Here is a 17614-nt window from a genome sequence, read left to right as displayed (position 1 = left end):
GCCGCCCTGAGGGGGCCGGGCTGGGCAGCGGCGCCTGCGCGGGGCCCCGGAAGAGGCGGGAGCGACCCGGGGCTGGAGCCGGGGTTGGAGCCGGGGCTGGAGCCGGGGTTGGAGCCGGGAGCGGGGCCGGAGCGCAGCCGGGGCCATGCTCAGGGTGGTACGGGCCGGGCTGGCCCCGGGCCGCCCGCGGCACATCCAGGTACCGGCGGCGGGACCGGCCCGGGCCCGCATGAGAGGACGGTGCCTGAGGGAGGGGAGGGAGCCGGGAGCGGAAGGGATGGAGGGCGAGGAGCAGCCCCGGACGGGCCGCAGCAGCTGCAGGGAACGAGCAGCCTCGGTCACATGGATGGGGACAGGGAAGCCGGGAATGTGCGGGACGGGCGCGGAGGGGCCGCGCGGGGTGCGGTGAGAGCTCCGAGGTGACCCTGGAAAGGCCGCTCGGCTTGAGGTGGCCGATTCGTCGTAGACTGACAGGAAAGCGTGGGGAAGCCGTTCGGCAGCTTATCCATGGGCACAGTGAATCCCAGGATCACTGAGGCTGGAAAAGCCCTCCAGGACCCCCGAGTCCGAGCGGTGCCTGATCCCCACCTTGTCCCCAGCCCAGAGCACTGAGTGCCACCTCCAGGAATGCCTTGGACACCTCCAGGGATGGGCACTCCAAAGCTCCCTGGGCAGCCCCTGCCAAGGCCTGAGCACCCTTTCCACGGAGAAACTCCTCTTGGTGTCCAACCTGAGCCTCCCCTGGCCCAGCTTCAGGCTGTTTGCCCTTGTCCCATTCCTCGTTGCCTGCGGGCTGTGTTGGAGCCACTCCTGGCTGACCCAGTGACCTTCTCTTGCCTTGCAGCTGCTCCTGAGCTCCTGCAGGCACTGCTCCTCGGGGGTCCTTCCCAACGAGAGGATCCGCAACATCGGCATCTCGGCCCACATCGACTCTGGGAAGACGACGCTGACGGAGCGGATCCTGTTCTACACGGGCAGGATCGCGCAGATGCACGAGGTTGGGCTGAGCTCCCATCGAGGACTTGTGCTCCTCCGCGTTGTGCTGCTTTTCCTCTCTGCGTGAGGGATGGTGCTTGGTCCATAAGCATCCCTCCTGCACACAGAACCACTGAATGGTTTGGGTGGGAAGAGAGCTTAAAGCTCACCCATTCCATCCCCTGCCATGGGCAGGGACACCTTCCACTATCCCAGGCTGCTCCAAGTCCCGTCCAACCTGGCCTTGGGCCCTTCCAGGGATGGGGTGTGAATTCTTAGTAAACTCCTTGAAGTAACCTTTTTTTTCTCCTAAGGTGAAAGGTAAGGATGGAGTTGGAGCTGTCATGGATTCCATGGAGCTGGAGCGACAGCGGGGCATCACCATCCAGTCTGCAGCCACTTACACCATGTGGAAGGACACCAACATCAACATCATCGACACACCAGGTGAGGGCAGCTGGGAACAGCTGGGGATTGCTGCTCCTCAGGGATACAGGGGATGTGGTGCATCCTTCTGTCCCTTGTAACTGGACATGGAGTGATGGGTTCAAACTGGCAGAACGTTGGATGGAATATTGGGAAGGAATTGTTCCCTGTGAGGGTGGGGAGGCCCTGGCACAGGGTGCCCAGAGAAGCTGTGGCTGCCCCTGGATCCCTGGCAGTGCCCAAGGCCAGGGACAGTGGGAGGTGTCCCTGCCCATGGCAGGGGGTGGCACTGGATGGGATTTAAGGTCCCTTCCCACCCAAACCATCCTGTGACCCTGTGCTCTGTCACTTGAGCTGATGTGACTCAGTGTGATCCCCTTGGCTGTTGCTCCTTTCCAATGCATTTATCATTTCTATTTGTTATCCAGGACACGTGGACTTCACCATTGAAGTGGAGAGGTCTCTGAGGGTGCTGGATGGAGCCATCCTGGTTCTCTGTGCTGTGGGAGGTGTCCAGTGCCAGACCATCACCGTCAACAGGCAGATGAAGCGTTACAATGTCCCCTTCCTCACCTTCATCAACAAACTGGACAGGATGGGCTCCAACCCGGCCAGAGCAGTGCAGCAGCTCAGGTTTTTGGCATTTACAATGATTCCTGAAATCCCTTTCACATGGCAGGTCATTAGGAACAAAACTGGAGAAGCTTCTCTTGGGAGCTGCAGTTTGGAGAATTCCTGACTCGAGGTTAAATCCTGATCTGACCCAGAACAATCTCCTTTTTCTAAAAATACCTGAAATATCGGTGTCAGCCAAGACTTGCAGTGACCAAGAGCTGGGTTTTGATGTTTGTTTTGTTGGTGGAACTGTGTCAGGACCCACTTTGAAAGCAGCCTCTTTGTTTTCCCTAGGTCCTGGTGCTGCTGAAATTCCAGCAGGGAGGTGACACAGGGTGATTTGGATTCCTGGAGCCCTGCTTGCTCCCTACCCTTCCCTGCCCAATTTGATCCATGAGATAAACTCATGAATATTCATTAAGGGAGAAATAACTCCCTTAATCAAGTAATCAGTCTCCAACTGGTTTCCCCTGCTGCCTTTCCCATGGGAGTTGCTCCCTGTGCCTGTTGGGATACAAAGGGCTGGAGCCCCAAACCACAGCTGGGTGGTTTTTATCCATATTGGCACATCTGGGCACTGTCCAAAGGACAAACCACTGGGATTTTGTGGGAGGGGGATGATGCTCAAAGACCACCTGGAGCACACACACAGAAATTACTTTTTTCTTCAATATTTCCTGTTTTCCCCCCTTTTCAGATCCAAGTTGAAACACAATGCAGCTTTTGTTCAGATTCCAATTGGGCTGGAGGGAAACTTTAAAGGAATTATAGATCTCATTGAAGAAAAAGCAATCTACTTTGATGGGGCATTTGGGTAAGTCCTGGGAATTGCTTCTTTTTTAGCTGGAGCTGCTCTATGCAGGAGGAATTCCTGCAGTTTCTCTTCAGAGATGAAACCCAGCTCTCTGGAAATTTGGGACTGGGCTTGTGCTGGGGCTGAGGGTCCCCTGCAGCTCCCCCAGGGCCCTGGGCCTGCAGGGAGCTCTGGGTGGGGGTGGCTGCAGCAGGAGTTGGTTGCTGTGAAGGGGTGGCGGCCACGCTGCCCACCTGGAGAAGCAGGAGACTGCTCCATAGGGGGATCTGGCAGCGTGTGTGGCTCCCTGGCATGAAGATCAGGTGTGGGTGAGGCTGTTGGGAAGTTGTCCTGATCCCTGCAAGCTCCTGCTAGGCGTGGGAAGGCCTCTCCCACGTCAGAGATAACACGCAGGTGATGCTCGCAGGGGATTTTTTTCCAGGATCCACGTGAAGGGTGGATTGTTCTCAGTCAGGGTGGCCACGCCAGTGGCAGGAAGGCTGATCCCAGTGGAACTCCTGGGGTCCCTGTGTTCCCTGTGTGTGCAGGCAGACGCTGAGGTGTGAGGAGATCCCGGCCGAGCTGCGGGCCGAGGCTGCGGAGCGGCGGCGGGAGCTCATCGAGTGCGTGGCCAACGCCGACGAGCTCCTGGGGGAGCTCTTCCTGGAGGAGAAGATCCCCACGGCTGCCCAGCTGAAGGTACCTGCCCTGTGCTGGCTGTGCCCTCAGCTGGCTGTGTCCCTGTCCCCTCATTCCTCAGTAAACACATCAGGAATTCTCGAAGGAGTTCTGTTCGCTGGAGTCGTGTCACCTCAGCTGAGCTCCAGTTCCCCCCAGGCAGGGCCCATTCCCAGTCTGGTTTTGCTTTGTGTTGGAAAGAATTCTGGAGAGCAGGTTTTGTGGGAAGCCCCTGTGTTGGGGGCTGTCCAGGGGACTGTGGGAGCAGCTCTTTGCTCCAGGAGGGGAGAAGCCCAGGAAAGGGAGGGAATCTGGGCTGTGCTGCAGGAGGAGCTGACAGGGACATTTTCCAGCTGGCAATCCGAAGGGCAACGCTGCAGAAATCCTTCACCCCCGTCCTCGTGGGAAGTGCTTTGAAGAACAAAGGGGTGCAGCCACTGCTGGATGCTGTCCTGGAATACCTTCCCAATCCCTCTGAGGTGGAGAACTACGCTCTGCTCAACCAGGGGTGAGTGCATCCAGCAGCAGCAGGAGTGTCCAGGGGCGGGCTTTGGAGCAGCCTGGGCTGTGGAAGGTGTCCCTGCCCATGGCACTGGATGGGATTTAAGGACCCTTCCCACCCAAACCGTTCCAGGATTCCATGGAACAATTTCAAAGCAGGAAACATTCCCAACAGGATCCACAGTTGTTTACCATTTGTATCAAACAGTGCCACCAGAATTTGGCACAGAGTCCAGAGCTCCTCTCTCGTCCGAGGGTTACTCTCTGTACTGGGGATGTAACACACTCAGTGTTACACCTCAACCATGACTGGGAGATCATTCTTTAGAATTGATGGCAGCCCCTAAAGCCAGGCCTGCCTGGAGGTGGGAGCACATCCCAAGTGTGTTAATGGTGTTTATTCTTTTGGATGTGAATCCCAGAATCCCTGAGGCTGGAAAAGAGCTCCAGGATCGAGTCCGAGTGGTGCCTGATCCCCACTTTGTCCCCAGCCCAGGGCACTGAGTGCCACCTCCAGCCCTTCCTTGGACACCTCCAGGGACAGGCACTCCAAACCTCCCTGGGCAGCCCCTGCCAAGGCCTGAGCACCCTTTCCATGGGGAAATTCCTGCTGCTGCCCACCCTGAGCCTCCCCTGGCCCAGCCTGAGGCTGTTCCCTCTCCTCCTGTCCCTGTTCCCTGGGAGCAGAGCCCAGCAAGACGTGTGAAGCAGAGCCAGTAAATGTTTAGAGGAGACTCCCATGTTGGTTCCTAACCTCAGCTCTCTCTCATCCCCATTTTTAAGGGATTCTGAGGACCAAACCAAGTTCCTGTTGAACTCTGCTCGTGACAATTCCCAGCCTTTTATCGGCCTTGCCTTCAAACTGGAGGTGAGTCTCACTCTGCTCCTTCCCACAAGTCATGGGGAGAGTCCAGGTGGGGCTACCAAAACTTACCTGGAGCAGACTTGAAAATCAGTTCATATTGAAAATCAGTTCATATTTAACTTCAATTGGAATTTAACTTCTTTTTTAAAAAATGGCTTTAACCATAAAATCCACGAACACTGCCGATTTGGAACTTCAGGATGGGTTCTGGACCTCAAATATTTCCTGGTTTTCTAGTTAAAACTTGAACATTTAGGAGGTTGTTGGCTTAACTGAAATATGCTCAGGGAAAAATCCTGGGTTTGGAAACAATGGGGTATGGGAGAGTCAGAGAGGGAAAAGTGCAGAGATTTAGGCAAGTAAGTTGTTTGCTCCTTAGAGAGCAGCACCTCAGGATTCATGTGGAATATGGAAAATGGCTGGCCAAATTCCATGGTAATGTGTGTCTCTGTTGGGAAGGTTTGGGAGGGATAAAACTGGTCCAGAAAATCACCAAATCCCATTGCAGAGCCAGGTGAAAGCTGTGAAAATCTTTCATTCCCGTCTGTAGCACGGGAACTCAAAGCACGTTCAGTCAGTGCAGCTTGGAGCTGGGATTGATTCCCAGCATTCTCAGAGCTGATTTTGGTGGATTCTGCTTGCAGGCTGGCAGGTTTGGGCAGCTGACCTACATGAGGGTGTACCAGGGGATGCTGAAGAAGTCAGATTACATCTACAACACCCGCACGGGGAAGAAGGTGCGGGTGCAGAGGCTTGTCCGGATGCACTCGGACAACATGGAGGTGAGTGGATCCCCAGGGATTGGCTGCCAGCCACTGGATAATCCTGGATGGGTCAGCACTGCCTGAAGCACAGGAAGGTGTTTGCTTCTGAACAACTTTGCTTCTTGTTTGATCCTAAACTAATCCAAGCTGAGCCCTCCCTTTTGTCCTTTGGATAAAGAGGGAGATTTGCAGGGCATTTTATCCAAGCTGGAATTTTTAAAGGAGCTCAGTGTCAAGCTTTAAAACCCAGTATTTATGGATATTCTATAATCCAGGTGTAGTTTGGATGCAAGGGAAAGACAGAATCCATCCTGGAATGGTTTGGGATGGAAGGGACCTTAAGGATCATCCAGCCCCAAGGGCAGGGACACCTTCCATAGACCAGGGTGCTCCAAGCTCCATCCAGCCTGGCCTTGGACACTTCCAGGGATGGGGCAGCCACTGCTTCTCTTATCCCAGTGCTGTCTGAACAGGAATTCTCCTTCCCTCAGGATGTAAATGAAGTTTATGCCGGGGACATCTGTGCCCTGTTTGGGATCGACTGTGCCAGCGGGGACACGTTCACGGATAAAACCAGCACTGACATCTCCATGGTGAGCCCCCCTTGCCCCAGCTGCCTCGGGCACTGGGAGTCACCAGGATTTTGGTGTCATGTGTAACCATCCCCTCTTCCTTGGCCATGCAGGAATCCATCCACATCCCTGATCCCGTCATTTCTGTGGCTATGAAGCCTTCCAACAAGGTAGGAGCCTTTGGATCAACCTCTTCTCCCTGAGTTCCTTCCCTCTGCTGCTTTGTGTTTTATGGAGCAGCCTAAGCACTGTTTCAAAGTGTTTCATCCCAAATATCCAAGATGTTAGCCCTTGGATAACTCAGGGCTGGGTTGGATGGTGTCACTCAGCCAGAAACATGAACGTGAATAATAGAGTTAGAAATCTTCCATCAAATAACCCCAAAGAGCAGAAGTGCTCAGCAGTGGATAGGAAAACTTGAGGCTCTTTTCTTGGAATGACTGGTGGATGTTGAGTAAATCTTGCCTCATAATTCATTTCAGAATGACCTGGATAAATTTTCCAAAGGCCTGGGCCGCTTCACCAGGGAAGATCCCACTTTCAGGATCCACTTTGATGAGGAGAGCAAGGAGACCATCGTCTCTGGGATGGGGGAGCTGCACCTGGAAATCTATGCCCAGGTAATTTGGGAAGCAGATTCCATGGACTCTGCTTTTGCCTGCTTTTCCAGTCTCCTCTTCCTTCTCCCTCTTCCTTCCAGCTGCTTAGGGAAAAGGTTAACTTTTGAAGGTTCTTTCTCTCCAGTGGTTCCATTTTGAAGGCTTCTAAAAGGAAATTTTGCCTGGAATATTTGTAGGTTTTGGATCAAGTTCATAAAAAAATGTATTAAACACTACACTTTGCTCTAGCAGCCTTGGCTTATAATTAATAATAATACTTAATTATAATTAGTTTCTACAGAAAACCCCTCTGTTTCTATGGTTTTAAATGTATCATTCCCTAATAAAAGGTGGTGCAGGGAGAAGGGAGTAGTTAGAGGGATTTGTTTCATTCCAGCTGATGTCTGTATTTTAATCCGACACAAAAGATGGATCGTAAATGCTGACAGAATGAAGGAAAAGCGATTTTTGCCTTGAAAAACTGGAATTTTACTAGCATAATTAATGCTGTTTCCTTTTCCTGCATCTGAAGCTGCAGGTCTTTAAGAAGTTGACAGTAAATAATTTTTTAATTTAAAAAAACCCAACAAAAAGCCTCAAAAATCAATCCAACCCCCAAGCCAGAAAGTGCCTGATCCTGATTAAGTTAATAAATAATTCCCAGTGGAACAACCCTAATCACTGTGGGTTTTTTCCTGCAGCGAATGGAGAGGGAATATGGTTGTCCTTGCACCATGGGGAAGCCCAAAGTTGCCTTCAGGGAGAACATCTCTGCCCCTGTGCCGTGAGTATTCCTGCTGGGAATTGCTGGATTGATGCACTTTGTTGCAGAGAAAGTCCCTTTGGAGTTCTCGGATCAGAAACATCCAGGAAAGTTTAATTTAATGTCTTTGTAGGGTGGTTGATTCCCACTCCCAGCACCTTCTGTGCCTCCTTCCAGCTGTGGGAGCCCTGAAGCTGCTTCCAGGGGTGCTCAGGTGTTCCCTGATCCCGGGGCGTGGCCGGGCTGGCGGCGATCCCGGGACACTCGGGCCCCGCGCCGGGGGTGCCACAGCAGGGTCAGCTCCCAGGGAATCACCTCCTGTGGGTCACACAGCACAGTGAACAACCCCTGCTTCCCCTCCCTAACCAGTCAGGAATTCTCTTCATGGAAAACTTAGGGGTTAAACCACTGTGGATACCCCAGGGGAACCGGGAGCACTGGGAGCAGCAGAGCTGGAACTGGGAGGGAGATCCCTGGATTATTACAATCAAGAGCTTCTCTTCCCAATTTTCTGTGGGTTTCCTATGAAAACACTTGCTCAGGTGCCAAAATTTGGATGGAGAGTAGCACAGGATGTAAATGCTGTTCTGGGAACCAGTTCCTGCTGGGGGTTACTGGGATTGATGGTGTCTCTGTACTGGGCCACCAGTGCTGTCCTGGGGCATGGAGGCATCCATAGCCCAGCTGGGATTGAGCCCAGCATCCAGGATGCTCCAGCTGCCTCTTCCCTTTATCCCTGCCCACTGTGGCACTGGGATTTCCCAAGGGAGGGCTGTGAGGGGCCAGTTTTGAACCTCAGCCATTCCCAAGAAAGCCCAGAAATAGCTGGAAATTGCTGCTGTTGTTCCTGGAATGCTGAGACAGGCAGGGATGGGGACTCTGGGCTCACCCTGCAGGATCAGATCAGTGTCTGAGCTGGAGCTCACACAGCTGGAGTCTGAAAACACCCAAAAAAGGCTTTTTAGGAATAAAATTATTTACCTGGGACACCATTTCGTGGAGTAGAAGCACGTAGTCAAACTGAAGGTCTTCATCACTTCTTTTCTGAAAAGACAGGATGAAAAGTGGTGAATTTGGGGATTCTCCCACCTCAGAAAAAGTGATTCAGTTCTCTGTGGTTATCACAAAAATTCCCTGATGGATTTCAGGTAAAGCTGACAGCTCCTGCTAACAAATGAAGCAGCTAGAGCTCAGTCACTGTAACAAAACTAAAAGCTCCTGGTTTGAATTTCTGTGGACCCCAGAACTGCATTGGAGACACTGAATGTAAAGCCTAAAGCTGCTAATTCCTGCCTAAAAGAGATCAGATCTACCAGGAATTCTTTGGGATAGGAGCACCTCACTCTACAAGGTGTCAATGTAGCCCAAACAATCCCAAATAAAACTGTCAGTAGGATAAGGATGCTCCAGAGGCCTTACAGAGGGTGACAGTCAGGGATTCTGAGTGACAAAATAACTCCTGGCCTTTGGAATAGACTCTTTCCTATGTTTTTCAGGGGAAAAGGGACAAAATTACCTAGGAGGGATGGCAGCTGTGTTAATAGTTATTTGTCTCCTTTATCCTCAAATTTGTTAAAGAGGAGTTGAAAACGTTGAGATCTCACTGGTGCACAGCCCTGCAGCAGCTGTGAATTCTCTAAGGTGCCATCAGAGGGAGCAAAACATTCACAAATCCTGCTCCCACAAGGAATTCTGTCTTTCCTTCACCAGAACTTCCTGGGAGTTCACTGTCTGTTCAGAGTGGGTTTTCTAAATACTAAATCCTGCTGCTTTTTCCTGGCTCCCATGGAAAACTGCCTTGAATTTAAAGCTGGTGATCACTTTAGGAGTTAAGAATAGCTCGGAATTTATTTTCTCCAATAGAACACAGGAAAACTGGGAGAATCTATAGAATTCTGTTAATTTTTTTGTCCTTGCCACAAGTCTTTAGCTCTTAAATATTTCCCATGGAGAGCCAAGGCCAGGTTGGATGGGCTTGGAGCCACCGGGGCTATGGAAGGTGTCCCTGCCCATGCAGGGGGGGAATGGGATGAGCTTTAAGGTCCCTCCAGCCCAGCCCAGTCTGGGATTCTGTGCCTGCTGGTAACTCACCACTTGCTTCACGTGTTTGACTTGGGCAAGGTGGAACTTGGTGTTTTCAGTGGAATTCTGCCAGATCACATAGCCAGAGGCTGCCCAGGCCAGCAGGTGGATGGGCTCCAGCTCTGGGGAAACGTTCCCGTGGCTGTCTGGAACCAAAATAAACACTGGATGTTAAAGAGAGCCGTTAACAGAACATTATCACCTCCCACAGGGCTTGATGCTGCAGTCCCTCCTGTCACACAACCTTCCACAGCAATTGGAAGAGCTGCTCCGTCACCACAGAGTTTTCCTCCCACATCACAGAATCCTGGAATGGTTTGGGTGGGAAAGGACCTTAAATCCTGATCTGTGCCACCTGTGCCATGGGCAGGGACACTTCCACTATCCCAGGGTGTTCAGAGCTCCATCCAGCCTGGCCTTGGACACTGCCAGGGTGTTCTCCTCCACCTTTTTCTCCTAACATGAATTCCAGCAGGTCTTGAAGGCAGGGGTTGAGGTGAGAGCAGACCCTCGTTGCACATTTGGGGTGTTGATGTGCTGTGCCAGGGATGACCTCAGAGTGAGCAGGAGAGGGTGACAGTGCCAGGTGCTTTTCCAGAACAGTCCCATTCAGAATTAGGAATAAATGCAGTGGCTGTGATTGGCAGAGCCCAAAAAGAGACAGGGAAAAGCAGCAGCTGGTGCTCAGAGCAGGGTGAAGGCCTGAGCCCCTCACAGCCCTGGGTTGTACCTGGGATGTTCTCAGCCACAAGCTCCTTTTCCAGGCTCCTGATTCGACTGTAGAACTCCTTATCTGCTTCCTCTGTGCTCCTGAGTTCTCCTTGCACTGTGACCTGCACATCTGGAGCAGTGCTTTTGCTGCCCAGATGATACAGAACCTCAGCAGTGCAGTTCACAGGCCTGTCCTGTTGCAGAGTTAATTATGTGCATTATTATTTGATGAAATACATGTATAACCAGGGTAATTTGCACTTCTAAAACCGTCATTTTTATGTAGTTGCTGTTTTCTCTGAGTAAGGCCTGTGGAGATGTGTGATTATTTAAGACAAGGTTAAATTCATGGCATTTCTGTGAACGTTTAAGGGTGAGGTTTGCTTTCTGCAGGGATGGAAGGGGCAGTGGCTGGGGTGCAGAATGTCCCTTGTGCTGTTCAGGTGGAGCTGAGTGACACTGAAATGTTCTTGTCATCCCTGCAGCACTGTGTGGTGGTGCAGTGGAAGGTACCACATGGGTTCCTTTCTGGTTGAAATTCAGCCTTTTTTGGCCTGATTAGCAGTATAGAAAAATCAGGAACACAGTTGTGTTATTAAGTGCTGTGTCCTCAGAGTGTGTAATTAAACCAGCCTGACTCACTTTGTCCAGGACATCTTCCAGCTCCAGTTCCAGGTAGTACTTGTGCCCAACATCATCGATGTCCTAAAGAAGGGAACACATTAATTTATTTTGGCAGTTGTTGAATGGCTGCATCTTGGACAAAATCAGAGAATCCCAGCATGGTTTGGGTTGGGAGGGACCTTAAATCCCATCCAGTCCCACCCACCTCTCACTATCCCAGGCTGCTCCAAGTCCCATCCAGTCTGGTCTTGGACACTGCCAGGGATGGGCAACCTGTGCCAGCACCTCTCCACCTTCATTTCTAACCTTGAACACCCCTGAGTTGCCATTTTTTGGGCTCCTGTGTGATTCTGTCCAAGAATTTGCTGCCTGGTTAAATACTCGCCTAAAAGCCTTCAGTGCTTCCTTCTATTAAGTCCATTTTGCAGGTTATCATGAATTGGATCATGCCCTGTATTTTTTTGGCTATAAAGAAGGGAGCAGCTGGGGTTTGCTGTACCCTTGTTTTGGGAGGGGGGTTTGCTGTGCCCCTCTTGTGCCAGTGTCCCTGCAAACCCAGGGCAGGGCTGAGCTGTGTCCTGGCCCCCACAAACCCAGCACCCTCCTCCTCCCTGGGACGTTCCTCCGGGCCCGGTGCCGGTGCCGTGCCCTGGGCAGGGCTCCCTCGGCGGTGCTGTCACCGCGGGTGACACACGGGGTGTGTTTCGCATTGCTGACCCGCCCGTGGTGGCCGTGACACCGAGCTCCTCCCGGGACCCCCAGGTGGGCACAGCCGGTGTCACCCCCGCGGTGACACACTCCCGGGGTGGCTGGGCTTGGAAAGGACCTTTGGCCATGATCCACTCCAAGCCCCGGCCCAGGCAGGGTCACCTGGAGCCGGCGGCACCGGGACGCGTCCGGCGGGGGTTGGATGTCCCCAAAGCGGGACACTCCGCAGCTCCTGGGCTGCTCCGCAGTGCTCTGCCCGCTCCCTGGGAAGCAGCCCTTGCCGGCGCGGGGGTGGCGGCTCCCGTGCTGTTCCCGGGGTGATTCCCGTGCTGTTCCCGGGGTGATTCCCGTGGCGTTCCCGGTCCCTCCCCGCTCACCTGGCGCCGGGCGCGGCGCAGCGCCCGCAGCTCCAGCCCCCGCCCGGGGCCGCCCCGCAGGTACCGCAGGTAGCCCACGGCCACGGCCGCGGCCCGGCCGGCCGGGAAGTGGCTCGGAGGCAGCTCCATGGCCAGGGAGCCGCTTCCTCCTCCCGCAGGAAGCGCCCGGGCGGGGCCGGAGCGGGCGGGGCGGCTCCGAGCCGCGGGACGGGGCGGGTGCTGCGGGGGCAGCGCATCCCTCCGGGCCGCACGGGATAGCGTTTAAACAGCGCTGGGTGGGATACCGGGAGTAAGTCCTTCCCTCTGAGGGTGAGGAGGCCGTGGCACAGGTTTTCCAGGGAAGTTGTGGCCGCTCCATCCCTCGAAGTGTCCAGGTCAGATGGGGCTTGGAGCAACCTGGGATAGTGGAAGGTGTCCCTGCCCATGGAACCTTTGAATTCCCTTCCAGCCCAGACCAGTCTGTGATTCTCTGAAATGCTCAATGGGAATGTTTTCCATAGAAAGCCGTGGTTTGTGTCATGAGTAACGTGGTGTTTGGGGGATTGTTGGGGTTTAGGTTTGAGTTCACCCACAAGAAGCAGTCGGGAGGAGCAGGCCAGTACGGCAAAGTGATCGGAGTGCTGGAGCCCTTGGATCCACAGGACTTCACCAAACTGGAATTTGAGGACAGAACCATTGGCACAAATATTCCCAAACAGTTTGTGCCTGCTGTGGAAAAGGTACAGACCTCTGTCTGTGATACAGAAAATCCTGATTCCCATTGTTTTCCTGCAATACCATCCACATTTACTGTGCCTACTTTCCCCAGGAAAGGAAGCTTTTCCCGTTGCTCCAGTGGCAGCAGGATCACAGTTGTGTGGTTTTACTTCATGTCTTGCATTCCTGGGGTTTCCAGTTAATTCGGGAGCTGCTGTGTGTTTTCTTTGGTGGTGTGTGCTGGCTCTGGCTCCCTTGCAGTGCCTCCTTTTCTTACAGTCAGAGCCTCCTGCTCAAGCTGCTTTTTCTTGGCCTCTTCTGCTTCTGGTTGTGGCCCCACAATTCTCCTCCTAACCCCAAAATATGTAACTTTTTCAGTGACTTCTCTGAGGCCAATTATGGAGAAACTGTAATTAAGCTGCATTTCCTGCCACAATTCCCAAATTCTCTTTATCCCCTCTGTGATTGTCTCACTGTATAATTTATCACACACTAATTAACCTACCAACATCTTGGAATTCCTGTAATAACCTGCAGTTATTCCTTCATTTTTTCATGAGGCAACACTTAAGGATTTTTGCCAAATCCTGAAAAAACCATGGTCTTAAAGAAATGTTGTTCTCCAGGCAAGAGCTCTTTCCACACAGAGCATTCTTTTGGGGTTTGGCCATAGAATCCCTTTAAAAGGCAAGTGCCGAGGACATTTTTCCTTGTCCTGAGATTTTTATTTGTAAAAAGTCTCAAACTGAGGTGCCAGAGACTGACAGTGCAGGGTCTCCAGATCCCTGCTGGTGACTTTGAGCTGTCGTTGCCAGGGATTCCGAGATGCCTGTGAGAAGGGTCTGGTGTCGGGGCACAGGATCTCCGGAGTGCGTTTCGTGCTGGAAGATGGTGCCCATCACATGGTGGACTCCAACGAGATCTCCTTCATCAGGGCCGGAGAGGGAGCCCTGAAACAAGGTACAGGCTCCTCCTTGGAACGGGTCCTGCTGGCTGGGGTATCCCTCCATCCATCCCTCCATCCATCCATCCCTCCACCCAAAGTCTGGCCAATTGCTTGGAGCAGAACATGTACAGGAGTTTACAGAATCTCTGAGGGAGGCACAATAATTCCCGTGGTTGTACAAAGGAAATCCTGTTTCCCTAGAATTCAGTACAGCAACACCACCAGCTTCATCCTTACGGGGTAGGGAGAGAACATTTGGTCAAACTGGGCCTTGTTTTAGGAAAAAGTCTTTCACTGAAGGAGAGGTTAAACACTGCAAGGGGCTGCCCTGGGAAGTGGTGGAGTCACAATCCCTGGAGGTGCTCAGCCAACGTGTGGATGTGGCATTTCACAGTGTGGTTTGGTGGGCACGGTGCTATCAGCCAAAGGTTGGTTTGATGCCCTTGGAGGTTCTTGTCCAGCCTTAGTGATTCTGTGGTTACGGTTCCAGGAATGAAAGGCCTGGAGCTGGAATTCCATGTAGGTGATCACGGATTTCCCTCACTGATGGAACACCTGGCACTACCCATGAACCATTTGTTGCTGTGCATGGGAGCAGCTTGCCTTACACCAGGCTCACCCTTGGTGGTGCATTCTTTATTCCATTCTTTCCCCAGCCATGGAAAACACCACCGTTCGCATCCTGGAGCCCATCATGGCCGTGGAGGTGATGGCTCCCTCAGAGTTCCAGGGAGCAGTGATAGCTGGGATCAACCGCCGGCACGGCGTGATCACGGGCCAGGATGGCTCGGAGGGATACTTCACTCTCTATGCTGAGGTCTGTGGTGCTCTGCTCCTCACCTCTCCTTTCCAGGTGTTTGATTCCATTGTTTTCTGCAGTTTATATGGATACAGCTGTAGGTCAACTCAATTTCAGTGTTCCTTCTTTTATGTCCCTTCTACAAGCTTGTGTTTTCCTGCTGGGTGGGGGGCTCAGGACAGCCACACCCTGTGGCCTTTCTGCTTCCCAAATTATCCTTGGAGGAATGTCTGGAGATACCTCAAACCTTGCTGGTTGACTCATCACCGAGTTTGGGATATTCCAGTTCCTGGTGCACTCAAACTCTCAGATTCTTGCAGTTTCCTGCTGCAAACACATTGCAAATATAAAATAATTAAAATAACAGGTACTTTGCAACAGCAGATCATTAAACCAGGACCATTTATAGACAGCGCTGACTCTTGATATCATAATTGGGATTAATTAGCTGGTAGCCCAAAACTGATGGAAAAATACCTTATTACAAGCAGCTATGTTTGGATTGTAGGTGCCTCTGAACGATATGTTTGGATATGCCTCCGAGCTGAGGTCTTGCACAGAGGTGAGTCCTCCTGCTCCTTTTTGCTAAAACGTGTTTAATTCTGTAAATTTGGGTTAATTGGAGCATCACATCCATGGCACCTGCAGCACGGGATCAAAATCAAACCAGAGCTGTGCAATTCCTGGCCAAACAATCCTTCTGTACCTGAGGAGTTTTGTTTGGGTGGGATTGTAAAGGATCCCTGGGTGTTACTTCACAGACAGGGGCTGTGTGCTCAGCAGGATTGCACATGGCCCATCCTCACTTTCTTTTCCCAACTCTGCAGGGAAAAGGGGAATATACCATGGAATACTCCAAATACCACCCATGTTCAGCCAGCACTCAGGAAGAAATAATCAACAAATACCTGGAAGCAACAGGGAGACTTCCTGCCAAAAAGGGCAAAGCCAAGAGCTGATCATATTCCTCTGGAGTCCACTGAACAGTTTTTCCCAGTCTTCTCCAACAGCTCGCTTTTCCAAGCCACGGAAGCAGCCCAGGCTGGCTGGGTAAGGTGGGCTCCAGTGGGATTTGGACTCGGAATTTTATGCTAAAGCCTTTCCTGTGGGGTGTTGTCAGAAGCACCAGGGGATCGCCACGGCATTGCTCACATGTTAACGTTGTTGTAACAAATAGATGTTAAAACATGGCTGACGATTTGCTTGAGATTCGTCCTCATTGAGATCTATTAAAATAATTCTATTTTTTACTTGATACCTCATTATTTTGTATAAGCCAGGTGAGAGCTGCTGGACAAACACAGGGAGTGGGACGTGGCACGTGGTGCTCCAGCTTCCCTCCAGGGAACAGATGGAATTTTTCCCTCCAAATCCTTCAGAAATGGCACAGGATCCTCCAAAGTCTCAACCCGCTGGGCAAAAGCAACTGGCTTGTCACCAAATCCACTTTCACTGGTGGCACAGGGATGGAGCAGAATTGCCAAGGATGTTGGAAGGAGCTGACTCTTCCCAAAGCTGGGAACAACATGGAATTATTGTGTGGGCTTGGTGATGTGGATTTAATGGGCTTGGGGTGTGGATTCATGGTATGGGCTTGGCTTTCAGCTCTTGGTTAGAAATCCAAACCAAAGATCCCTTTTCTCAGAATCTCACAATCCAGAGGCTGTGTTGCAGCTGATGCTCAGCTTGGGAATCACTTGACTTTGCTGACTCACAGCAGAGACAAAACAAGGGGGGTTAGGTGAGAAGATATTCCCATAATTCTGCATTTATAATTATTCCCAGAATGTCCACGTTGAATGTTCCTTCCTCCTTCCTGCCCTACTCAGCTGAGAAGTGTTTTTGCAGATTCCAGTAAACAGGGAGCAAAGTTCCAGTTGAAACCCAGTGACATTCCTGGCACAGGACCGGGGTTGATGGCTCCCAGACAGAAACAACTGGAGCAGCCAGGCTGCTTCTCCTCACGGAAAGACTGGGAAAATGAATTATGTAAACCCTGGGAAAGGGTTTGGCAGGGCCTGGAGCTGCTGCTGGATCCCAGGCAAGATGTGGGGTATCCGTGTGGTGCTGCCTTGGGAAAAAACCATGATTCCCCTACATCCGTGGCTTTGTTTTTTGGGAATGCTCAGCTGGGATTCGTTTGCAGAAAAGCCCTGCAGGTTCTCAGACAGTTGGAGAGTCTTTAAAACAAGCAAATGTAGCACTTTTCCCAGAATTTGGAGATGTCTGATGAAAGCAGTGTGAACATAGGACAGAAACGGGGTGGGGAGGATTTTGTTTGTATTTATGGGGTTTATATTTGTACTTACAGAGTGTGTTAATATTTATGGGGTTTGTATTTCTATTTATGGGGTTTCCGTTATGTTTACACCAGTTGTGATGGGAATTCCTGGCTGAGTTCTGCCAGATACACTGGTTCTCCACAAACCTGGAAAATAATTTTGCTGTATGATTTGAGGTTTTTAGGCTGAAATCTTGGCCTAAAAGCAGCTGGGGGAGACTTTGCCTTAGAACTCCAACAGCTTTGCTACTTATCCAGAAGTTGCTGTGGAATTTGTTTAACTGCTGTTAAGTTTGTGAGCAGCCATTTCCACTGCCCTGGTGCCTGGGAAGTGCCTGATCCTCAGTTCCAGCTCTGCAGAGCAGTGGCCAAAACAGGGTAAGGAGACAACATCAGAGCCCCAAAGTGCCAAATCCATCCTATTTTCTTGGCTTAATTCCAAAAAAATATTTCATTCACCAGCTTCTTTAAGGAATGGTGGAATTCCAAGCTCTGATTTCACACTTTTGATGACAAGAAATGTTCTCCCAGCAGGAATGAAAACACGAGGAGGATGTGGAATGCTGCCTCCCTGAGTTTATTGGGTGCCTTTTGTGTGCTGAGGGAAAAAGCTTCAGTCAGAAAATCAGACTTATTTGTGTAGAATGCTGGAAATTGGGAAGCTTAAAACATCCGGGGAAAGCTGTTGGGTGAAATCCTTGGATTGTTGTTCCCAATTACAGCTCAAGGATTGTGAAAACCACCCCAAATTAAACAGAACAGCCATCTCAGAGACTGTTTTTCCTCAGGAAGGTGGTGTTCTTGGGAAGGATTTAGTTTATCCTGGCACAAACCTGATC

At 51.5% G+C, this 17614-nt stretch overlaps 2 protein-coding genes across 2 annotated transcripts; one reads left to right on the top strand and one right to left on the bottom strand.

Annotated features, from left to right (window-relative positions):
* Nucleotides 1-65: 65 nt before the first annotated feature.
* GFM1 (G elongation factor mitochondrial 1) lies at nucleotides 66-15744 on the top strand. Its single transcript, XM_069024852.1, has 18 exons — nucleotides 66-199; nucleotides 845-997; nucleotides 1290-1422; nucleotides 1830-2034; nucleotides 2714-2830; nucleotides 3358-3508; nucleotides 3841-3995; nucleotides 4772-4856; nucleotides 5498-5635; nucleotides 6109-6210; nucleotides 6303-6359; nucleotides 6672-6809; nucleotides 7490-7572; nucleotides 12610-12772; nucleotides 13565-13709; nucleotides 14352-14512; nucleotides 15003-15056; nucleotides 15322-15744. The coding sequence occupies exons 1-18, from the start codon at nucleotides 146-148 to the stop codon at nucleotides 15451-15453; spliced, it is 2226 nt and encodes a 741-aa protein (XP_068880953.1). The 5' UTR covers nucleotides 66-145; the 3' UTR covers nucleotides 15454-15744.
* Nucleotides 7574-12599, bottom strand: LXN (latexin). Its single transcript, XM_069024854.1, has 6 exons — nucleotides 12054-12599; nucleotides 10987-11049; nucleotides 10364-10538; nucleotides 9643-9779; nucleotides 8533-8595; nucleotides 7574-7869 (listed from the first exon to the last, which is right to left on the bottom strand). Exons 1-6 carry the CDS (start codon nucleotides 12180-12182, stop codon nucleotides 7762-7764), a joined length of 675 nt encoding a protein of 224 aa, XP_068880955.1. The 5' UTR covers nucleotides 12183-12599; the 3' UTR covers nucleotides 7574-7761.
* Nucleotides 15745-17614: the final 1870 nt, after the last annotated feature.

This window comes from Aphelocoma coerulescens, chromosome 9 (assembly GCF_041296385.1).
Source record: "Aphelocoma coerulescens isolate FSJ_1873_10779 chromosome 9, UR_Acoe_1.0, whole genome shotgun sequence".
Classification (NCBI taxonomy): domain Eukaryota; kingdom Metazoa; phylum Chordata; class Aves; order Passeriformes; family Corvidae; genus Aphelocoma; species Aphelocoma coerulescens.
The sequence above is the reverse complement of the archived record's forward strand: the minus strand, read 5'-3'. Positions and strand labels throughout refer to the sequence as shown.